At 36.7% G+C, this 25,640-nt stretch overlaps 1 protein-coding gene across 1 annotated transcript in view; it reads right to left on the bottom strand.

Annotated features, from left to right (window-relative positions):
• LOC592784 (copper-transporting ATPase 2) overlaps positions 1–25,640 on the bottom strand; it is a 30,318-nt gene continuing 4,678 nt past the window's right edge. Inside the window, exons 2-21 of the mRNA XM_030980609.1 lie at positions 24,195–24,347; positions 19,462–20,752; positions 18,520–18,768; positions 16,457–16,626; positions 15,906–16,067; positions 15,257–15,336; positions 14,129–14,282; positions 12,868–13,101; positions 12,080–12,326; positions 11,807–11,931; positions 10,881–11,018; positions 9,462–9,650; positions 8,635–8,820; positions 7,477–7,708; positions 6,400–6,564; positions 5,627–5,769; positions 4,203–4,406; positions 3,503–3,620; positions 2,553–2,655; positions 1–1,866 (exon numbers count right to left, since the gene is read on the bottom strand). Of these exons, the coding sequence (XP_030836469.1) occupies positions 1,632–1,866; positions 2,553–2,655; positions 3,503–3,620; positions 4,203–4,406; positions 5,627–5,769; positions 6,400–6,564; positions 7,477–7,708; positions 8,635–8,820; positions 9,462–9,650; positions 10,881–11,018; positions 11,807–11,931; positions 12,080–12,326; positions 12,868–13,101; positions 14,129–14,282; positions 15,257–15,336; positions 15,906–16,067; positions 16,457–16,626; positions 18,520–18,768; positions 19,462–20,752; positions 24,195–24,323 (4,554 nt within the window). The 5' untranslated portion in view covers positions 24,324–24,347 and the 3' untranslated portion in view covers positions 1–1,631. The remainder of the gene's footprint in view (positions 1,867–2,552; positions 2,656–3,502; positions 3,621–4,202; positions 4,407–5,626; positions 5,770–6,399; positions 6,565–7,476; positions 7,709–8,634; positions 8,821–9,461; positions 9,651–10,880; positions 11,019–11,806; positions 11,932–12,079; positions 12,327–12,867; positions 13,102–14,128; positions 14,283–15,256; positions 15,337–15,905; positions 16,068–16,456; positions 16,627–18,519; positions 18,769–19,461; positions 20,753–24,194; positions 24,348–25,640) is intronic.

Genomic DNA, 25,640 nt, shown 5'->3' on the forward strand with positions numbered 1-25,640 from the left:
TTGGTATTCGATGATTCAAGACATATGTTGCACCAAAAACTTAGGATTTATGTACCTCAAAGTTGAAATTAATTTTTTCAAAAATTGTGCAGTTGTATCCAAGTCAAATTTCTTATCATTCAATAAGAAATGTATACGGTCAGGGAGCATTTCAAATTGCACTTTCTAAGATAATTTTAGACTAATATACTATCAAGTTCCTAATTTAGTAAAATCTTTATTTAGATTAAATACAATTAAAGCCTATTATCACAAATTCACGAGTAATGGATATAAATGACATCTAATTGAACCATCACTATGTATTTAAAACTTGTACAAAATATATCTATATAATAGTACTATTTGCAATGTGTAGAAATACATATGTACGATGAAAGCAATATGATTATAAAACAAATAAATACCACTCAACATCTGAAGAATCAAAATGTTCCATCTATTTGATTCTACCTCCAACATATATATATTTTTATTTTAAAGAAAGTAAAGGAGGTGTTTTTTTGTTGGTTTTATTGTACTAACACAACACAAATAGAAATAGTCTAAAGAGACAATAGTTCTATAAAGCCTTTTGCAATGATACATGTACAAACGTGATAAATTAAAGTATTATCCTATCATGAAATACATATCTATAGAACATGATTTATCCTACCACAATTCAACATTAGAAGCATTTGCAATATTGAAATGTACATGTGCATAAAATATCCAGACACAAATGCCCAACTATTATTATTAAGATAGAGTTGCAGTATTATGGAACAATACATTTAATTACATTATATTATCATTCCATTGGATTCATTCAAATTACAATGTAACTTTTACTAAAAACAGAAAAACCACTTTTCCAAAAAATATGCCTTTTAGTTTTAGAGTGGTAATCTAGCATTATCTATCCTCATAAACAGTATTTTACAAGTTTTACAAGTTTTACAAGTTATACAAATCACAGCAGAATAAAATAATGTATTTAGCTCCTCCAATTTATAATTTGTGCTTCATGAATAATGTAATAAATAAAATTCTAAACATTTCTAATAAATCTCTGTTATATATTACTAGTGATGCCTCCCTGTCAGGGCTCACAGAAAATGCAAGAATAATGCCTGTAATTGATCCTGTCTCATGTTCTTCTATTCTTTCCTTTACATCTGCAGCCAACCCTAGCTCTGAAGAAGTTTGCGGCCGTAACTTATTCTTGTTAAACTTTGAGGCATTGCACTAACTGTTGCACGTTAATGGTGTATCTATTGAAAGCCAAAAGGGCATTAGCTCTGTGTTACAGAATATGATTAATGTCCTTCTGTGTCTCAGCAGGCACGTTGTTCATTCCATGGTATCTGCCTGTACACAATAGGTGGGAAAAGATACCATATGAACAATCACCACTTAAGCTTCACAAAATACTTGAAACACCAAGAGCATTAGAAAAGATCATCGGGTGGCTAGCAGACATGACGAACTAGACAACAGATCATCGTATGGCTAGTACAAGGGCAGCACCAAGGCCTCTTGAAAGTGCCATTCTGCCAGGAACATGACTAGGCTCAATAAAGCTTCTTTTGATAATCCTATTTGCATACAACAATTTTGATTTCAGGACAAGGATTCAACTTTCAACTTCAAAGAGCACCTTCGTCATCTTCCTCTCGAAGCAAGGTGATACCGTAGCCGTCCCGCGACCTGTTGTCCCTTCCTATGGTCCTTAGCAACCATGATGGCCCTTTGCTCGTGGTCGTCCGCACACCAATCTCGATGTCCTCTGACGAGAGAGGTTTGTGTTTATTGACCGTGGGAAGCCATTTAGAGAGCCATAGGTGGTGCTGAGGAACCTTTTCAATGTCTGGCTTTTTGTAACTGCAAAAAATAAACAAAAAAAAGAGTTTTACTATTCAACATTCAGTAAAAATAAAATGAAATGGAGAACAAAACGAAGTAGAAAAGTAATGACAGGAAAACACCTAACACAGTTCACAAATATTGACTGCTTAAGGAGCTCAAACCAAGGAGCTCACTTGTATCTCCTTGTTCAAACTATCTCCAGGAGAGATCAAACTAGTACTATACCCAATGACAATGTCAGGGGAGAAAGCATTGGGTTGAAATTACAGTGGTGTATAGTTTTGATTGTAACTCAAAAATAAATGAAAAAGCAGTCAGTATTTGTTTTATGTACTGTGTCTTGATAGTGGGTCCTTTAAATTGGGGGTTAATTTAATAAAAATGCCTGTCAAATGCATTTTAATTTTTGGATTATTCACCTGAAAATATGTGCAGTGCATGCTTCTTACTATGCACAAATTAGGCTTCACTTGCATGTATTTTAGCTGATGCATAACCATGAAAACAGGGATTGGAAGAAAAGCGACAAATACAGAATATACTACAGCTTTTCCTCTTGCACTTATCAGAGTATATGTTGCAAGAATGATCAGGAAGCCCAAATCAGACAACATGAATAGAAGTTAAAGGAACAAAGTATATCTATAGTCATTGCTATTCTTTGATTTGTAGTACCAACCATCTCTTTAAACAGGACTTACAATTTAAGTAGAAGTGATGATGTAACGACAGACACGCTTGACATCGCCATGGCACCAGCAGCCATCCAGGGTTGAAGGGCAATACCCCACTGCATCAAAGCACCTGTAAAGAGATTAATAACAGAGACAATATTACTGTAAAAGATGAGTAGAAGGTGTACCATTGCTGATAAATCACTGCACTGCAAAAACTGCAATCACGCTAAACATGGAGAAGCGGTCTCTTATCAAGAATATATACGATTCCAAAAATAAGTGTGAGCTACTGTCTGTTCAGAGCATGTGAGGTGAAAAATATTCTTTGTATTTTTATCTAACCTAGGAGAATGAGCCAAGTAAGTTTGACATTCTTAATCACCTGGGCATCGTTTCACAAAACCATCATAAGTACAAGTTCACCGACATCCCATTGTACTACGTGTTAAATTTCATGCACCCATTTCAATGGGTTGTCGACAAACTTGTACTTTTGACGGTTTTGTGAAACGCTGCCCAGATTGACTGATGTCATCCATAGGTTTTTATCCTGCCGTGGCATAAAATAAGGACTACACATCAGAATACTTTCGCCTTTTGAATAATTGGGAAATCGGTTCTATTAATTCTTACAAGCTAACAGAATTATAAAGGAGTATGTGTAGATGATAAAGTATAGGATAGTATCCTTCACTTCAAGATGAATGTAGTTAAACAGTTGCATCTCATGAGATGATAATATAATATGTCGCTTTTATATAGCGCTTAATACAAATGTCTCTAAACGCTTTACAGATAAACTGTTACCCTGGTGATTGGATTCAAAACTTGCCCACACACACTGTGTGCACAATCTCTACTCCCTGGGGAGCATTCCAGCCAGGCGTTACTTGATGCTCAAAAACTGTTTGACCAACAATGACGGAGAGCAAAGGAGATATCATTCAGAAAGATTGATGAGAGTGTAAGCATACCTGCAGCTATGGGAATGGCGATAATATTATAGACGAGCGCAAACATGAAGTTGATGTGAATCCGTTGCACGGTCTTATGGGATAGATCAATGGCCGCCACCACATCCTGTAGGTCATCCTGCAGATGAAAGAGATCAGATACAGATTGCCATAGTAACCACAAGTTTAAAGGAAACCAACAATCACTTTTAAATTTGCTGCATTGGTACTGTCACTGTGATGCAGTGCCGGACAACACTCCCATTCATTCCAACACACAAAATGACTTGCTTTTATTTTCAAAATGTACTACTGAGGATGAGCTTTCCATTTGGAGGATCTATAATATATATGATAATACTAACTATGATAAATATTGGGTAGTGCCCCAAAGGAGAAGACAATTGGGAGAAAAACAAAAATCAATAAAAATTTTCGTATACAACAAATGAGAGGGTTGACCATGAATATGTCATATTGCGCTACAAAATTGTGAATTTGAGATTTGCACTGATTCATTAAACTCATCTTTTAAATATTGCATGACTTTTTACATTCGCCGAATTTTAAAGCTTTTGCTATTCTTATTTTCCTGCTTTCACGCAATGAACTCATTACAAAGATATGCTTTCCCTTTAAGAAATGCTGATTGTGAGCCCCTTATATAAAAAAAACCCAACATACTGTACACATAACTTTAATAGTAGTCCATATTACTCACTCTGATCAGGACCACATTGGCTGCCTCTACCGCTACATCCGTGCCTGTTCCTATGGCGATACCAATCTCAGCCTGGGCCAAGGCGGGCGAGTCGTTGACCCCATCCCCTACCATGGCAACAATATGACCTCTCTTCTGGAGCTCTCTGATCTTATCCACTTTGTGTTGAGGAAGAACTTCAGCAAAGACATGCCCAATACCAACCTACAATATAATGGAAATGAGAAAGAGAATGCATTCACTGGACAAAAAGCTACATATTCCTAATAGACTTTTATGTATGTGGTTGATTAAAGGGAATACAAAGTTTTGGTATGGGGTCATGCATTTGGTTCAAATGAACATATTGGAAGCATATGCGAGTTTTACAATATTCAATGATCGTTGTCGCGGTTGAAATCAAGTCTAAAGTGATGAAATTGTAAATAATAAACTCTTTATGTTGTATAGCTCCCACTCAGGACTGATATTACTTTAGCTTTAAAACAATGTTTAGTGACTACAATCGACCCTTTTGCTACTCCCGTTTGGAGAATATATATCAGAACTGCATATACTGAGATTTTCATGGTCGCAGCAACCATGGAATGGCCTTAGGCGCTATTTGAAATTTACCAGGAGCACCGGTAAATTTTTGATTATTCAATTTCTCGAAAGCAGAAGTGTTTTAGGGGGCTAATTTTCTGGTGCTTATAATACATCCACAGGGACATCCAAATATATCAAAACTTTGCAATACCTTAAACAAACACATCTACAGCCCCTTCTTTACATTAGAAAAGGTTGTAAACCCATTGCATACGAGAACCAAGTGGTTTTTGTTGTTACTGTATTACGCCTATTACGCCCATTTAACATTCTTTCTGAGGGACAGAGTGTTTTCCACTGTAACCAACCCTGGGTCTATGAAACGGACGAGGGGTATGATCACACACAATACGGGCGTCAGTCATCTGCCTTGGTGGGACTCGAACTTTGGTTTCGACGGGCAGATGCTATATCGACTGAGCCAACTTGCTTATTACAGTGAAAGGCATCGTTTAACAATGTTAAATCTGAGATACATGGCCCTACGTGTTATCAGTGTCTGTGATGTGGTGTAATATTGAAGCCCTAAAAAAATTGCGGATCAAAATGATCATGAAGTGCCTCAAAAAAGTAAAAATCTTGAGTGACTGGTTTTACCATACTCATTTTCCCCAATAGACTGTAGTGTTATCAAAACCGTTAAGGAAACCCAAAATGAAATTTTGATTTCCAATCATAAATATCTTGATATTCAGACAGGCGATCGGCTTATAAAAGTCATGGGATTCTTGACTGACCTAAAGGTTTATATTTATGATTGCAGCATGAGCTAAATCCAGGATTTTTATTTCAGAATCTGAGACAATGTTACAGAGTCACTTTAACAGATGCCTTACCTGTCCAGCTATGACCTGAGCAGTCTTTTTATTGTCACCAGTCAGTAGCATGACATCCAGTTTCATCTTCTTGAGGGTACAGATAGCTGCTGCTGCCTCAGGCTTGACCGCATCCGCTACACTGATCATACCAACTAGCTCACCTGAGAGAGAGAGACAGAGAGCGAGAGGGGAGAGAGAGAGAGCGGGGTTACACCGCTGCCTTTTGTTCTTGAATGTTGTTACCCATTCACTTTCTGAGACAAAAGTCTATGCAGATGCCATAATTTTGTGTTGATACATGTGCAGATAAACTAGAGAAAAGCCAAGATTGTGTCATAAGTTGACTTTTTTTTTTGGTATATAAAAGTAATAATGACATAGCCTCGGTCAACAGCTCGATTGTAGCCTTCCCTTGAGCATATAAAAACAACTATGTCTCTCAAAGCAGTCATTATTACTATATCATTTCTTTTACAAGCAGGCAATGTGATCACATATATAATTAAGCATTATCACTTGCCATTCATTGTTTTAAAGTTCATAAATAGGACAGGCTGCTTAAATTTACAAACAACTTTGAATGCTAGGATATGTCTACAATGGAACAAGACAATTCTGTCATTTTAAAGAGAGAGAGAGAGAGAGAGAGAGAGAGAGTGAAATATACAAAGGGGAAAGAAAATGATAATAAAAAGAAAACTAACACATGAGAGAAAAGAAACTATAAGAGAGAGGGACGAGGAGGGTGAGTGAGAGACAGAGAATGAAAGAGAGAAGAACATGAGGCTTACCATTTATTGCCACTAGGACGGCCGTCTGCCCCAACTCTTCTCTTGCTCCTAACGCAGCATCAGCCCCATCAGACATTGGAACAAAGTTACGATGCATCCACTCACGGTTACCGATAGCAACCAGATAATGGTCAGTCCTATTCCCTTTTGACATGGCAAAGTGTCCTGTTACAAGAATGAAATATGTTGTCAAATTATTTATTCAAGATTTTGGTAGATGATTGCTTATTACTGTACCTTGTAAGCACTTTAGGATTTAGGTATAAATGAAAAAATTATACTCTTCTAAATAAATCCTATTCATATTATGTATTTATCTTTCAATTATGTAGACCTTGAAGAATAATCAAATGTGGTAGATACAATATATAATATGCTTTGGTATAGCAGAATATTCTTTGGACTTCTAGTGAGAAACTGTTGGACTAGGGCCCTAAACTTCACTTGCTAATATTTTGAAAATAAATAAAAGGGAATTGTCCCAATTAAAATTTATAACACTAAACAAATTCCTAACCTCACCCCTGGATCAAACACTCCATAGCACCTAACCCTAACCCTAAAACAAATCTAAAACGCAATCAAAATCTAATGCTTTGGACATCTAATGCAAATTGCACATGAGGTGTTTTATTTTCCTTATGTAGGGCTGCATCGGCAACTGGTGTGGTCTTTGGCTTGCCATGTGAGCAATGGTTCGTTGGATCCTGGTACATGCATTTCTTGCTTCCATAGGCTTGATTAGCCTAAGAATTGAAGCAGCCTAAGGATTAAGGCAACCAAAATTAGCCTAAGAAATAAAAAATGCAACTGAAATGTTGCCTTGTATGCAACAGGCAAAAGCCTTACTCCTTTATTCTCAAAAAAATTGAAGCCCAAAGCGTATCCTTCCACCCAACTGGAAATACAAATTATCAACGGCCTCTGCCCTATTGGCTTAAGTAGATGACCTTTTGATGACTTGAGTGTAGGAGCTAAGACTATGTACAAGTAGAAATATACCAGACCAAGATCGAATGGTTTAAAAAAAAAAAATATGGAGCAATTTCATATAACCATCAAACAATCCTGGTTTACCTGTGGACTCGGATGGAATGATGGCCGACCCCCCACTGTTTCCCGTCGTCGGAGACACCACATCCACAGTGGCATTGTCAATCTCCACCCGGACTGTATCCTGGTAACCGTCTCCAAGCTGACGACGACGCAGGAGGAGTTCCAAGGAGAGGGCATCCACGGAACACTTGATACCGCATCCAGGCACAACCTGGAAGTCACTGCACTTGGCAAGGGCACTGGTTCCAAAGACCTACATGTTGATACGATCATGTCATAGAATGTATGCTTAACCCAATGAATTTCATTTTGGTATAAGAAGCATTTCATCAGCTGTCCACATGTATACCTGCTACAGCCTTCTTGTGTGCAACAAACAATGTTCTATAGATCCCAGCTCAAGTTATCTTATGGCTTAGTATTTAGCAGGTTAATGTCCATAATGCTTTATCATCACAAATTAATCAACACACAGATTTCTAAGAAATCTTTTTGATTAACTGCATTGAAATCAGAGAAACGGGTGTATTATGATGTACTACATAACACCAAACTGAATCATAAGTAGATGTACAGGTATGTAAGGGACATGATAAAGGTATTCAGGATAACTCTGCATTGTACTCTAAAAATTATCTTTTTCTAAATAACTAATGCATATTTTACCAGAAAAAATTCACTCATTCAAACTAGGAAAGGAAGGTAGAAATAAAATAAACAAACTTTACAGAGGGGACCCAGCCTACTGGTCATACATTGGTTCCATTCCTAAGGTTAACAGTCTGTGCTGTGGCATTTCCTCAAATTGCATTGTAAAATAGGAGATAATACCACCATGAGTCATTTGATGCATAATATCAAAAGGACCTCAATATAATGGTATAAGTGCCATCCTTATTCCATAACTGACAACATAAAGGTGTCGTGGTAGAGTGGTTAAGTCACCAGTTACGTCACCAGACTGTCAATCACAAGGTCCAAGGTTGGAGTCCCGCCTCGGTACTAATGTCCTTTGGCGAGACATTGATCTACATTTGCCACACTTAACCTGAAATGCTAGAGCGCCGTAATGGCAGCACAGCTAAAGCCGAGGTCATAATCTTCAAGTTTGGAAGCGCTTAGAGAATAATTGTAATTCACGTTTTATAAAAGCTGAGTATTATTATCAGAACTACAAACCTCTTTAGCTCTTTTTGCTATCGCTACCCCTACTGGATGTTCACTTCCCAGCTCTGCTGAGCCGGCCACCGCCAGGAGTCTGTCTGTGTTGTAGGTTTCCACCTGGCTGTGGAATGCCATCACATCGGTCACAGTAGGTCTACCCTGGGTGATCGTTCCTGTCTTGTCAAAGACTACAGTCTTCACCTGGACAGAATGAGGAAAGAATGAGGAAAGAAGGAGAATTTTGGAGTTTTTTTAATGCAGGAACTATCTAAATATAAATCACATCGGTCACAGTAGGTCTCTTCTGGGTGATCGTTCCTGTCTTGTCAAAGACTACAGTCTTCACCTGGACAGAATGAGGAAAGAATGAGGAAAGGAGAATTTTGTAGTTTTTCTATGCAGGAACTATCTAAATATCTATCTGTCTGTGGTGTGGGTCTCCACCTTGCTGTGGAATGCTCTAGCATGGCTGTTTTATTTTTTGTTGCAAATATGAATAAATACATACTAGTTAAATAAATCTCTCAGAAGATATTGGAGTGTCACTTGAATAGTGTCACTTGAATTGATAATCCCACTTAAACTTGTAAATTTAATACTACTACAACGGCTACTGCTAAGAATAATAATAAAACTTATTATTATCATTAAATTATTATTATTATAATGATTATGACAATAACAACAACAACAACAACATAATAATAACAACAAATTCCTTAGAGCGCTGTAACTACAAAAACAGAATGTACATAATTTTTGTTTAAGAATAATAACACAAAATAAAATAGTAATTATGTTAATGTAAGAACTTATGTTAATTAATTTAATTGACCCCTCACCTTATGAGCTAATTCTAGAGGTTCTCCTCCCTTGATAAGGATGCCATTGGTTGCTCCGACCCCGGTCCCAACCATTACAGCCGTAGGGGTCGCCAGTCCCAATGCACAGGGGCAAGCAATGCAAAGAACTGCGATGGCACACTGGAAGGAGTATTGCCAGATCATCATCGTCTTGTTTTCAGGCAATGTCTAGGTAAAAATGGTAATGAGGATAACAATTGTAACAGCTGATGTCTAAAGGAAAGTAACAAATTCTCTATACACTAACATTCATATTTTAATTGGACCGAAGTTTTCTGAGAATATATAATAAGCAAATAATTACTGTTGATGAAGGTGATGGGACAAACTATCACTTCCGAGGCGATCTGGATGTTTCGCTTCGGAAAAGATAGCGTATGATCGCAGAGGAAGTGATAGTTTGCCATCGCCTGAAACCAAAAGGTGATTATTTGCTTTATATTCCACATCAGAAACATTTCACTTCTTCCGTCAATTTTAAGCAACAATTCATCAATTAACAGCTAGCAAACGGTGTACGAAACGTACAATGTATGCAGTATGGTGGTGTGACCTTAGTTCGCGCGTTACCAAAATTCGCGTACTAACACTAAAAGCGCTTAAAGAGGAGAGCAATACGCAACGTTTACAATTAAAGTGCGTTGCACTTTGTAGATAGTACTTCTATCTTCAGTGAAAGTGTGTTGCACTGTGTATCTGTACTACTATCTACACAGTACAACAAACTTTTCTTCTTCCATCAATGATGGGCGAACTGTCTTTCATCACGTGATTTACTTTTGACCAATCGTAGAGCAAGATTCTTAGTATGTGGAATATAATGAAATATATATATATATATATATATATATATATATATATATACTGATGAGCCTTCTGGCAAAACAGTCTGTATAACTCTTACCAATAAAGTTTAACCTTACCAACTCCTATATCTATATATATATATATATATACATATTAGCATTGCTTAGTTCTATCATTAACCAATATATGAAAACATGTAATATGTAGATAATAATTCAAGAATGAAAATTTCACCGACAGAAATCACACAGGAGATGAGGAGGGGTAGATTGGGATGGTATGGTAATGTCGTCCGTAAAGGAAAGAAACATTGGCAGACCTTGCAAACTCTGGAAGGAGACACATAGACTAGAGAAACCAGATGAAGACATGAGAGTATCTGGCCTAACCAAGGCAGAAGCTGAAAATGCAAAGGCCTGGAGAAAGGACATAAGGGAAATGAAACGCCCAACCCAAGAGTGTGGGAAAAACAGGACGCTGTTAAAACGATGATGATAATGATGAAGAAAGAATCCACTTTTGTTTGAAGTTGGTGTTGATGATGATAATGATGATGAAACAAGAATCCACTTTTGTTTGTTGTGTACCTACCTCAGAGCTAGATGGATGCACCATGCCATTACCAGACAGTCCCATAGCAATGTGACAGATGAGTGTTACCAAGGAGATAATAACGATACCAGGGACAAAGTATGCTGCGATGCGGTCAGCTAGCTTCTGGATGGGTGCCTGTAAAGGAGAGGGATGTATAGATTTATAAGATATAAAAGCTGGAGGAAAGGGCTTAGCAGGTCACATTAAACAAATAGAAATGGGCTCCACCTCTTTTTATAAAGTTTATTAGTTTAATAATCACTCTACAGCATTATTTCTGAGAATTGAAAAGTTTTATTTGGATAGTGCACAAAAAACACTTATATCTAAATTTGGAGGGACTTTATCTTTATTGCGCTAGAAATTATCAGCTCACAGTGCGATTCAAGGAACAATTCCGACCAGATGCCCACTTTAACACCTGGGTTGAGAATGGCATGTGCTAAACTAATGTCTTACAATAAATCATCAGTGTCTCACTGGAGCTTAATCCTCAATATTCCCATATTCTCCATTCATTGGTTTAAGCCACTCTACTACAAAAACTGTACATAAAACCACTTGACTATGGCATCCATATCTAAAGGTTGATGGCAGGTTGAAACTTTAAACTGCCTCTGATCATTAAGAATGGGCGGATGCTTGCAGATTTCAAGAGAGCATTTCACAAAAACTGCCCTGCACCCAGTTTTGCATAGCTGCCAATCATGCAAAGCAAAAATTAGGAATCTTTCAATGCAAAAGTATGAATAAGATGCACTTTGCATGTTTTAATACAGAAGTTTTTAGGGAATAAAAGAAGAAGGAACTTAGGGTTTGTAACATGACTGAAATTAGGAATAATTCCTCCAAAATAGGAATAGTTGGCAGCTCTTAGTTTTGTGGTATAAAGCATTTCCAGTAAGCCTCTTTGCAAAACTCACCTTAGATGTCTGTGCTTCCTCTACCAGCTTCACAATGTTGGCTAGAGTTGTTTCTGCTCCAACATGAACAGCCTTGACAAGAAGAACCCCATTCTGGTTAATGGTTCCTCCTATGACAGTACTCCCTGGCAAATGAAAGAAAAATATTGATAGACAACTAATCCACTAATTTATTACTCATTTAACATTTCTTGATGAACAATGTAAGATGATGAAGAGGTATATTTTGGAAAACTGTGATGCTATTGCGACCAGTGTGCCTGCTCAACTAACCTGTCTTCTTAGTGACGGGCATGGACTCCCCCGTAATCAGAGCCTCATCCACCATGGACGTCCCTTCCTCCACCGTTCCGTCCACAGGGATCTTCTCACCAGGACGCACCTTGACCAGGTCACCATGCTGCAAGAGGTCAATGTTGATCTGCTCCTCTGACCTTTGACCTTGGGGGTCAATAGTGACCAGGGTAGCCTCTGTTGCCTGTAGAGAGATGAGCTTGGCTAGGGCTGCTGAAGTCTTTCCCTGTAAAAAGAACGGGTGACTAGGATTTATAAAAAAGTATATTGTATTGAATTTGCACATGATCTCATCCTAATGTCGGTAAACCTGCAAGTAAATTTACTTTGTTTTTCCAGAGTTAAATTTGCAATTAAAGTACAACCTCAATCATTATATTCTACATTTCTGGTAACAAATAAAATTATAGCTCTTTCAATCCAAACTTATCTATCCAATTCTCTTATTCCTCTTGGCTGTTAATAGTATACTCTCAGTTCCTGTAATCGATGGATTAATATGGACACATTTTAATCTGTGGGCCACATTTTGCAGCCTACAGCACAGAGAGTCCCAATAATGATTGCCGTCCAAACCAGGGGGGAAATACACAGGGTGCTTGGGCGAATTAGCCCCCTGAAAGTCATAAAAGAGCCCCAAAAAATTTGCATAGAGTTCAATGCAAAACAAATTAAAGAGTGATATTTCCAAGCAAGCAAGCTTGAACTGTAGCCCCCCCCCCCCCCCGAAAATTTTTAAAATATTTTCCTCCCTGGTCCAAATTTACCTTGGTGTAATGCTCCAGCCATCTTCCTAACGTCACAAAGATGTAGAGCATGGGAGGCTCATCAAAGAATGTCTTTGGACTGGTATCAGATCTCCGGCATATGGCTATCAAGAGGACTATGACAGAGTAGGTGTAAGAAATGGTTGTTGCCAAGACGATGAGGACATCCATGTTGGCTGCCCCGTGCTTGAGGGACTTGTAGGCCTGAATGTAGAAGTATCGCCCCGCTATAAACTATAGAGCATGACAGAAATGGAAAAGAAAAGTAATAACCACTTGGTGAGCACATATTTTTTTTTTTGGTCCTCGAAAATTAAAAAATTTGCACCCCCCCCCTTGAGCGCCGGGGGGGGGGGGGGGGGCCAACCCCCCCCCAAAAAGGTAAAAATCATGTGTTTTTGCATGATTTTTTTCAAAAGGGGGGGCCCAGGCCCCCCCCTGGATCCGCCACTGAAAGGAACCTGTCTACGAAGACCACTTTTTGTGCTTCCCTCAGGTGGTCGCTATAGACAGGTTTGACTGTATATATATTTGTTAAAACAGTCAAAATCTTGTGAGTGTAACTCTCTTACTGGTACCAGGTCAAGATTCATCAAGGTCATTCTTCATATGTTATTGGAATATCAATATATATATATATGAAATTGCAGATTCACAAATGTAGGGATGACCAAAATATCCTCAGCACCATCTTCAGCAGTAGAGGTAGAAAGGGATTCAGTAAAATTTTCTATCATTTATGATATCACTACCATCATTATCATCATCAACCATGTCATCACTATCATCATCATCATCCCAATCACTATCACAACGATCATGACCACCTTCAACATCATCATCATCATTACCACAATCACCATCACCATCATCACCATCACCATCATCATCATTATCACCATCACCATCATTACCACAATCACCATCATCATCATTATCACAATCACCATCGTCATCATTACCACAATCACCTTCATCATCATTACCACAATCACCATCATCATCATTATCACAATCACCATCATCATCATTACCACAATCACCATCATCATCATTATCACAATCACCTTCTTCATTATCACTATTACCATCTCGGTCTCCATCACCATTACCATCACCATCACCATCAATATTACCATAATCACCATCATCATCATTATTACAATCACCTTCATCATCAGTATCACTACCAACATCACCATTTATCACTATGATCCCCATCACCATTATCACCATTATCATGATCACCAAGGATACTGACCTGTACCGGTGTGCAGAGGAGGAAGAGGAGGAGATTGAGGATAGATACCCCAGGGAAGATACACTTAGGAGAAGGATGACTGATGATTTCATACAACAAGATGGCAATGACTGGTCCACCAAAGAGTAAGGAGATGAAGAACGACCGACGCCATCTATGAAAGTGGAAAAACAAAATTCTGATTATAGCATATCAATAATTTTTCTAGATATAATTAATAATATTCTGTGTTTATATAGCGCTCAATACATCGATCCGACGATGTGCCTAAGCGCTTTACAGATATATTATTACCCCGGTCATCGTATTCAAGCTTACCTGCACACAATGTATGCACATTTTCCACTCCCTGGGGAGCATTCCAGCCAGTCGCCATTTTACAAATAATAAAGTGCTCTATATTGTATTATATACTGTATATGGCAATTATAGGCCTCTAAATGGTCAAAACTTCAGGTATGAAATTCGACACTGTCTCCTTAAGCACAAACAAACAGAATGGATTATTTAGCAGTACTAATTATTTGCTCATTTGGTGTCCAGTAGGTCACCAATATTCTATTAGTTCTGAACATAAATTGATATCAAATGTGTTATTTCAGTTCATAGTCAGTGTGGTCTGGGATCCAATAGGGTTTGCAACACAATGCAACGATCTGATATACTCAATTCTGAGATGTGGTTGGTCACGTATGGGACAAAAGAGTTAGGACTCATCTTGATACAGATGTAGAGGTGTCGTGGTCGAGTGGATATGTCACCGGACTGTGGATTACAAGGTCCACGGTTCAAGTCCCGCCGCGACACTTATGTCCTCTGGCAAGACATTGATCTACGTTTGCCACTCTCCACCCATGTGCTAAATGGGTATCCGGTAGGATGCGAAAGTTAATGTGGTTGGATTAGCAAGTGGCGCTTTTAAAATGGTGACTGGCTGGAATACTCCCTAAAGAGTGGAAAATGTGCATACATTGTGTTGCAGGTAAGCCTGAATCCAATGACCGTATAATAATATGTGCTGCGTCTATAAACAAAGTATTAGGCTCATTATAAATGAGAGCTACTATTATTATTATTATTATTATGACCCTAAAACTACATTATGCATAAAGAATCGATTTCTCTTACTGGTTGATGGTCTGGGAATGATCAACGCTGGAATGTACATTCTTATCACTGGAAACCAAGCTCGCCTCAAAACCTGCCTCCTGCAAATAAAAAGAAGAAGAAATATTGATGACATAACAATTTTACTAATGGCATAGCAATTTAATTATTTTTAATCTATAATTTGAGTATGCCAGCATATATAAAGCCAAGTAATAATGAAAATAGATTTTATATTATTTTTAAGAAAGTGAGAGGGGGTGGAGTGAGAGAAGAGAGAAGAAATAAGAGAGAAAAAGAGAGAGAGAAATCAGGGGTAAGGGAGAGAGAGAGAGAGAGAGAGAGAGAGAGAGAGAGGTGAAGAGAGAGAGACAATCACACAGAGTACATCAAGGGGACTATAAATAAATAAATTTGATACTGATGAGGCAAAAATGTAGCTTCTCATTAAAAAAAAGTTGATTATCATGATAATAATCACATTCATTAAACACATGATAGCAAAGTCCCTTATTAATTATTAAATTGTCATCAAGAAAGTGTTATAGATCATCTGAATCAATCATAAACAAGTTCAAACCTCATTCAATAACCAAGCCTAACCTGAACATCTCTAAAGAAAATTAGAACAGACTTCTCAAAATCCTCTATATCACAAACTTCTTTGTACCTTGATTGCCAATATGATATCTCTTGGTCCTGTGAGATTGGGGTCATATTCAAAGTGACCTCTGCTAGTCGCCAGGGCAACAGCGGCTAACTTGATCCCTGTTTTTTTAACGAGAGCTGACTCAATAAGATGTACACAGGATGAACATGTCATGCCAGATATCTGAATTCAAAGATGAGACAAAGGAAACATTGTTAAAATGACACAATCAAAACTAATCTTGAGTTGCGATAAAATGACAAATTCAAGAGAAACTGTTCCAAAGTAGTTCTAAATTATTCACATATACAGTAACAGATCTCTATTCAGTTGTATGGGACAAAAATAGGATTTTCATCACTTTTTAGGGTACTCAATACCAATATACACCTCCCCATGATTCTTGAATGAATCATATTTGTAAAGATAATGAGATAATGTCAAAAACCTGACAAACCGGTCTATTTCTATATCTTGCATACAATTTTTGCATGTTGAGAGAAATGCTTTGAAAAAAACAGCACAGATTTATGCAAATGGGACAACTTTAGGATGTAATAATGACAACTCACATGTAATTCAATGACCCCTTCTTTAGCATTCGCTACTTCTGCGTCGATGACCTCGGCACCAAAGCCAAGGTCGTCTATCAAATTGGCAATCTTTGACGGTGACAAGCCCTTGGCATTGTATTTCACTTCAGCCTTCTGGGCCATGAGGGATATGCGAATGCTCTCGATACCTGCACAAAAGTATGAAAATGAGAATTCTATGAATGTCATCTGAAAAACGTTAAAGGGCATTTACATCTGTGGTCAAATTGTACATGAGCATAGTATTGTGTACTAAAATGTACAAGCAAAATAATTATAATTTAGTGTGCTAAAATGGATCTGCCATTGGACTGTTTGTTTGTTTTTCAAAACGAACAACAAAAATAGTACATGTAACCGTAGCCCTCCTCTTTCTGGTTGCTAAAAATAAATTAAATTGGTGTATGTTTTCTACTTTTCTTTGTTACAGTACGTTGATTACGTAACTGAATTAATAGAATACGGACTATTGTCACAAGGGTCTATTTATTTTATTTGACTAACACTCAAATACAATGCAATGAAGATGGAGAAAGAAAAAGAAAGTTACAGCTGGAGTTTGAACCCTAATGGGCATTTATGATAGGAAACAGGAAACTGAAGCTTAATAACCGTTAAGTTCTCAAGGTTTATAATCTTTGAAGAGGAAGTCTAATGTTTCAATGTTTGGATAGGAAGAATTCAAAGGTTCTCTTCTTCCAAAATGATGAGCAGGTCGGGGTTTAAAACAATGATAAATCCTTTTTAAGGGAAGTATATAAACATGAATGTATTGGAGTGCTCAAATTTCATAATACATAGAGACCTAAAACATCTATTAACCACAAAATCATTTTTGTTTGCAAGTTCTACACAGCAGAAATGAAGACTATACAAGACAGGATTAAGAAGGAATTACTTGGGCCTAAAAATTAGCTGTTAATCAAATCTTTAAAGATGAACACGTACCAAAAACTGCTAACAATGCATTACTTGATAGAAACAAGAACAAATATTTCCAATTTCTTTTTCTAAACACATCCTACACTGTACATGTATGCAAGTTGCCATTTCAGTTTTGTTTTAACATCTTGCAGAGCAATTATTATAAAAAAAATTGTATTGAAAAGAGTTCCACAGCAGTCATTTCTTAAAAAGAATATGGTGCATAGAAATCTTGGATAGACTGTTAACAATTGACTTCTGGTACTAAACGACCTTGTTTACTATAAAAATGAAAGTTGTAGTTGTAGTTAAAGCTGTTACTGTACATATTAAGGGTAGAAAGTTCAACTAAAATCCCATTATACAAATTATAAATACATAAACGAGTGGCTGCTTCCTATTCTGAACAATGTGAGGATATGAAACCTTTGACATCACTTCTCATATTTTTTTTGCCAAGACATAGTTTAGTTTTATTGGGCAGCATCCAATTCAGATTAAATGGTACGATAAAGACCTGTGGTTTAGTGTGTCTCTAGATATATATGTATGGACATTGCTTTTAGAGGGATATTCCACAAAATTTAACTGAAAAGGGGACTATGTAAAAAAAAAAAAAAAAAAAAGGTTCAATGAGATTGCTCAACCCTGAAATTGAAAACCAGATCTACATGTAATACTTGAATGATTGATTGATAGTCCATGTGAAATTCCATAAAAAGTTATTGCACTGTAATTAACTTTTTACTCTTTTAACATTTGCTTCCACATCACAGTGCAATAAATATTACACAATATTGTGTACATTCACATCAAATCCCTAGAGTGCATTGAGAAATTAGTGTTTCTAAAGCAACATTACTATTTCCAATAAATGGGTTGCCCCTATTGTATAGAGAATAAATCAAAATTGGTGATTCCAAATCAATTTAGAAATGCGTTTCGAAGTTGAGACTTTTTTCTCCCTCTAAAAATAGAAATATCCTTATGCAAGAGAAGATGGAAAAAATAAAACAGTAGTGCCATTATTTGGTGATATGCCTGCGAATTTGTGTGAAATTTTGGCAAACTTGTTTTCCAAAAAATGGTTACTTGTGAGAGATTTAAACCGGTGCTACCTTCACGCTTTGCCATCCTGCCTTCTATCAATGCCACGCAGGAACTGCAGGTCATGCCAGTGACCCGTAGGAAGCACTTCTTGCTGCTGTCAGCTTTCACTTCCTGTCCAGCTGAATCCTGGGATACCTCTTGCATGAAAGCGCCATGGGGAGTGATGGGTGATTGTTTGGATAAAGGTTCACTCGCTTGAGTTGTTGAGTAAGATGGTGTGCATGAGTTTGGTGAGTTGATCTCTAGTAATGGGGATTCTATAAAATGTGAAATAATTGTGAAAGAGAAATAAAAAATTAAAAAAATGAATTCATATTTCTTAGCATGGAACTGGCATAGAAAAAGGGAAAAGAAAGTGAATAGGATTTTTTAAATTGAATTGTAAAATAATTTTGTTTTTCAAGAGTGAAAGTATGTAGAATGAAAGAAAGGTTACAATATATACAATCATACATGTGTTGCAAAGAGAAACAAAAAAAAATAGATACTTTATTGCCGTATTTCTTTGGTTTATGAATAATCCAAAGAAAAGAAAAAGTGAATTAATTTGTGGTCAAAAGTATATGGTCAATGGTGGAACCTATGTACAGTTACTGAATGCAGAGGAACCTGGTATCACTGATTTATAACTGAAGAATAGATAATATTGTATCTCCCAATTAAAATAAAATTTAAGCTATTCTTTACAATGAAATCTCTTCAGACATTGCAATAAGCCAAATGATTAAAGCAGATTATTCAGTGAGAAAATGACTTTTAACAAATGATGCATTCATTTCTTTGTATTGCGACTAATCCTGCTGATATAAATCATATGCAGTTGATTGTTTCTTTACTGATAATGTATTTCTGGCAAAACATAGCCAGGATGGAGCAGATGTACTTTTGATGAAAACTTAAACTTATATGACCATGTTTTTCTAATTGAAAATAATTAATGTCATAAATACCCTTTATGGTGACGTCAAAGCCCATGTCATACACAATCTCTTTTAGTTGCTCCATTGTGATGGTGTTGGGGTCAAAGGTCACAATTGCATTCTCTTCTTTCAGGCTGACCTTGGCTGACCTCACAGCAGGGTTGTCCGATAGCATTCCTTCTATGCTCTTAACACAAGAATTACAAGTCATCCCCTGGATGCCAAGTACTCCTGCTTCAGTTCTTTCATTGTCTGGATCAGGCATGTAGCACTCAAAGCCCATGTCATAAATTGCATCCCTGATAGCCAGTAGTGTCGTGACCTGGGGGTCAAAGGTCAAAGTTGCTGATTTTCCCTCTAGGGATACCTGTATGGATGCCAAGCCAGGATGGTCCGACAGAGTGTTCTCAATACTTTTCACGCAGGAACCGCAAGTCATTCCTTCGACACGGAGCGTAGCCCTTTGGCTCTTGTCATGGGCGCTCACGTCAAAGCTTTCTGGTAGGGTTGCTTCGAAACCCATGTCGTATATTGCCACGCGAATCTCCTCTGCTTTGATCTGAGATGACATGTACTTCACATCCGCTATCTTATCCTCTAGCGAAACCTTAATGCTGGTGACTCCTTGAATCGTGCCTATCCTGTCTTCGATTGACCGCACACAAGACTGGCAAGTCATCCCTTCGATACCTACAATGACCATGGCTAGAGGTGTCCCATTGTTTGGGGATGGTGGGGTGCTACAAGGAAGTGTAGCATCAAAGCCCATGTCATAAATGGCCTCCTTGAGTTTCTCTGCACTGGTCAGGGTTGCATCATAGGTAAGGATCCCTTCTTTGTTGGCCAGCGAGACATTGATTGTGCTCACACCAGGAAGTGACCCTACATGACCCTCGATGGACTTCACGCACGAGCCACACGTCATCCCTTCGATTCCAATCACAACCCTTTTGTTGTTTTTCCCATCGTCTTCAGAGGGCATTCCATTTGCAATGCCAGCATTGAATCCCAAAGCACTGATCTCCCCTACAATATCCAGAAGACCTATTTTATTCCTGTTTAGCATAATGACTCCACAGTTCCGCTCTAAAAGAACTCTGACTTTCTCCACACCGCCTAGTCCCGATAGCTTCTCTTCAATCTTTTTCACACAAGACTGACATGTCATTCCTGCTATGGATACGACACCACATTCCACACCACATGCATTGCTTCCTAAACAAGCGTCAAAGCCCATGTCATAGATCACATCCTTCAATGTTGATTGGTCAATGTCTGTAGGGTCAAAGGTCACGAATGCTCTTTTCTCTGACAGCGACACCTGTATTAAAACACACAAGACAAAAACAAACAAATTATGAGTTTAATCAAACTCTTACTGATAATAAAATTAGTGTCAGATTAGACAAATAAACCGAGATATCCGTACAGACGTGAACATACATGTAGTGCCATTAAATGATTGCTAATAACTGTTCTTTGGTCTTACCTCTTCATCATATAATCAAGACTTGCTTACATGTACTTGGATTAATGATCTATTAGGACAGAAAATTACATCACCAAGGCCTCATTTTACACCACAACATGTCCAAAGTACATCACAACATAACCATGAAGATAATTATCCCTGTTTGATTGTTTGCATTTGTCTATTATTTCTTAAACAGGATTATTAGGAACGGACTTTAATCTTTCTTGGGGTGACATAAATTTAAGTCACCAATGTTGATTTTTAATATCAATTAAAGATGTTTCTCTAAAAATGCTATCAATATAATACACAAACTGTGACAGCACACAACATAACTGAATCTTTATTATTATTTGTTACAATCAAAGTTTCTATAAAAGATAACGACATTCATTAAAATTAAAAACTGTGCTAATGTACAGCACACAACTACATGTAATTCTACAAGCGTATCATGGAAATGTATAGCCGGTGAGCACCACAGGACATGCACATTGTTTATCTTGCTCAGAAAGACAAGATAAACATAGACACCCATAAATCAGTGCTGAAATTTCATTAAGGAGCATCTCCATACATGTATGCACACAACCGTATGTATTGTAGGCCCAATATACATGTATGCAGAGTTGACCTTCGCTTGATGATAATGCAGGCAAACTTGTAGGAGTACAATACAAAGAACAGCGATTATCTGATACAAGAGACGATATGGTTGATTTCTTTTCTATGAATATGAAAGTACATGTACCAGTACTTCTGTCGAATATGATATGCAATTATGCATGATCAGTCACCATCATCTATTTGTCAAAGAATTCAAGATCATCAGAATATCCTAGACAATTTCTATTACTGGTCCGGTAGGCCACATAAAATTAATTTCTAGTCTCTTGTCTCCTCTTCCCTCCGTTCCTGGACCGCCTCTTAAGCTTTAACGTCTTATTCTCAAGAAACATAAATCAGGACAAACAAATTTTTCACATACAAAAAAAAAATACAAACCTTGGTAAGGGTATGAATAATTCATTTGTTAACTGTTTGTACAGAAAATATCAAATGCAATGCAACCTCCTCCTTCTCATTCTCAGAAATTAGGACAAGAAACTAAGAATCAATATTACTTGGCCTTCTCGCTAGTTAATGTTATGTCCTATAAACTGCAATACCTACAGGTACAACTGCTGGTAGTCTTTACATGAATAAACATACATTAAATCAAATGATATATTTGTTTATACTTTAAAGGTAATACAAAGTTTTGGTATGGGGTCATGAATTTGGTTCAAATGAACATATCGGAAGCATATGCGACCCTACAATATTCAGTGATCGTTGTCGCGGTTGAAATCGAGTCTAAAGTTATAAAATTGTAAAATTATAAACTCTTTGGGTTGTATAGCTCCCTCTCAAGGTCAAGATATTAATTAAGTTATAAAACAATGTTTCTTGACCGATTAGCTATTCTCGTTGGGAACTTATATATCACAACTACATATTCTGAGATTTTCATGGTTGCAGCTACCATTGTAGGGCCAAGGGCGCTATTTGAAATTTATCAAAATTTCCTGGGAGCACTGGTAAATTTTTATATTCAATTTTTCTCAAAAGCAGAAGTGTTTTAGAGGCTAAATTTTCTAGAGCTTATAATACATCCACAGTGGCATCCAAATACAATGTATATCAAAATTGTAATGAATCACTGTCCACCCAATTTTTCAAAATTTGCCAAAACTTTGTATTACCTTTAACATTGACCATGAATTTCATGATCAGGAAATTATCATGATTAAAGGGAAAGTCCACTCTGATAATTTGGTCTGAAATAAGCTTTAGTGGGGCTATCAATGATAAGATGATTGTATACTAAAATCTTTGATCTGAAAATGTTCTCCGTAAAGCAACAGCTGCCAACAATGGGAATTCTCACACCAAACCAAAATACCATATTCTGCTATTGAACAATACTAATTACTATAGGCCCTTTATACTGTATGTACACTTTATATTCCCCTATTTTGTAGTTCCCTTTGTAGTTACAAATTAGTTAATTTAATTATTCCTAAGTATCATTTGAGGTGTTCACACTTGTACAAGCATTGCTTTTTAGTAGACCCCTCTGTTTCCAACATGTATTTCTCACATTTGTTTTAAATGCTTATAATTGATTTTTAATGTTTTGTTGGAAACATGAATAAATTTGAAATTTGACATTTGAAGTTTATTCAATCAAAAAATAGATACTGGTATACATGCACATGTATGTAAAGGGGTTTATAGAAGAGAGAAAAAGAGGCAAGGAAAGGCAGTTGAGAATTGTTATTGTTCCATCAGCATGTAAGTGCTTCATTATTTCATGATCATATTAGATTATCTTCCCAAGAAAAAGGAGAAATTCCTTTTCATGGGTACGAGTCTCAGTGGATTAATAAAAGGCAGATTACATTGCTATTCTTTTATCGACAAGTAAGAGCGTTCATGATCATCTGGGTAAAAAGTAAAAGGCAGATAACAGTCTTATTCTTTCATATATGTCTTTTATGATCATATCAGTCTACCTTCAAAAGAAACACTCATATAGCAGATGACATTGATTGTATTTCTTTTATCACTATGTGTTTCATGATCTCCTCCACAAGATAAAATCCTTTCCATGTGTTATGAAGAGTAAATGTAAATGGCAGCAGACAACATTACAATTTCAATGTGTGTTTCATGACCTCATGATATTATCTGCACAAGATAAAACTTCCAATTACGACTAAGAAGAGTAGATGTAAAAAGGCGGATGGCATTGTATTTTCATCTAAATGTACATGTTTTTAGTGATATTTTGTTTATAAATAATATACATGTATGTAAGATTATCTTCATACAATAATTATTTAATCTTAAGGGTAAGAAAAGGGTATGTATGTTGTAAAAGACAGATGACACTGCTATTCTTCCATCAATATGTAAGTGTTTTTCATGAATCTTATAAAGCCAGGGTAATAATTGGGAGCGCCGGGAGTGTCACATACATGAGCGCTATACAAGAACTCACTATTATTATTATTCATTATCTCCACAAGATGATCTACTTTTTAATGTGTACTGGTAAGAAGATTGGATGTTTCTTTTCTGGCAGACTGTCATTCTTTCATACATGTGACAGTGCCAAATTATCTCCACAAGATGATCTACTTTTTAATGTGTACTGGTAAGAAGATTGGATGTTTCTTTTCTGGCAGACTGTCATTCTTTCATACATGTGACAGTGCCACATGATCATGAACGGTAAGATTACCTTCACAAGATAGACTCCCTTGGTATCACCCATGCGTTCCTCTATACTCCTCACACAGGAGTTACATGTCATCCCTTCCACATCAATTATTGCGAGCTGCAGCTGATGTCCTCCGCTCTCTGTCGCCATGGTTACGGAGGTGGTAATGGCTTCCTGCACAAGAAAGCAAGGATTAATTTGATTTAATGACGAAGCAGAATAAGTATCTTTCATATGTTTTCCCACTAATATAGTCCTTCATAGAAAAATTGAATTGAATTGAATTGAATTTCTTTATTGTCATGCACAAAATAAAATGGAGGCATAAAAATCGTCTTACGGCTCACATTTGTATAAAATATAACAATACATTAACATATCATAGACAAATAACTACAAATAACATAAATAACCTCACAATGTAATCTAATTTAACCTCTCTGTTGAGAGCCAGGGGAACTTGATTATTTGTACTCCCCTGGCTCCCAACAGACAATACTAAATTAAATATATTCTAGAAAATGTACATGACAACAATCAATGTGTTATAAATAGAACAGATCTAAAATCAATTGATCATCAATTGTTAAAAATTTCAGATAAAAACTGTTTATTTTTGGTAGCAGACATAAACTAAACGTACATCATACTGGATGGCAAAGAGGAGAGACAAGAGAGAGAATGAAAGAGAGAAAAAAGAAGAAAGGGAAAGGGAAAGAGAAAGAGAGAGAGAGTGTGCATGTGGAAGAGAGGAACAGTTCAGTGTGAGATGATGCTATACAATTTCATTCAAAACATGGCTTTACTTAAATAACAGATACTGTACAAACATGTATACATTAGGAACCGGCTGTTCAAAATAAATACAAGGTACACCCTGTATAATGTTTCATTACTAACAGTAACAAGTAGTATTTTTAGGAAAAAAATAATTCACTGGCTTTAGTTACTTTTATCTTTAGTAAGTTTCCATGCAAAATTGTTCAGTTACATGTATGTACAGTACATTTTACAATGTACGTCATGTAATGGGTCAAACAAGACTACAAATATGCTGTAAACACATGTACATGTACATGTATGTGGGCAACAAATGTAAAATATGGTCAGTAAGACTGCAAACCAGATATGAAATGAGCAAAATATGAATGTTATGTCAAAGATTCCCTGATATATTATAACACAAGTCAATAAATATCTAACCAAACAAAATATTGCCAAACTGTTTATTGTTTATTTAAAGTGTACTATATGTCTTCATAGTGAAAATGTTTTTTTAATTTTTTTTTTATTGCAGTCAGTGCAGAAGAAAGTTGCATGTTTTGTTTAATACAATGCAGGATGTACAGAATGCTCTTTTTCTTTCTTCCATTCATGTATTTGCACATATTGAAGATACCTAACCTGCACAAATTCATGAAACTGCATTAAAAATCTTTTTTTTTTTTTTTACTGCCAACTCACTCA

This window comes from Strongylocentrotus purpuratus, unplaced genomic scaffold, assembly GCF_000002235.5.
Source record: "Strongylocentrotus purpuratus isolate Spur 01 unplaced genomic scaffold, Spur_5.0 spur5_scaffold_11, whole genome shotgun sequence".
Classification (NCBI taxonomy): domain Eukaryota; kingdom Metazoa; phylum Echinodermata; class Echinoidea; order Camarodonta; family Strongylocentrotidae; genus Strongylocentrotus; species Strongylocentrotus purpuratus.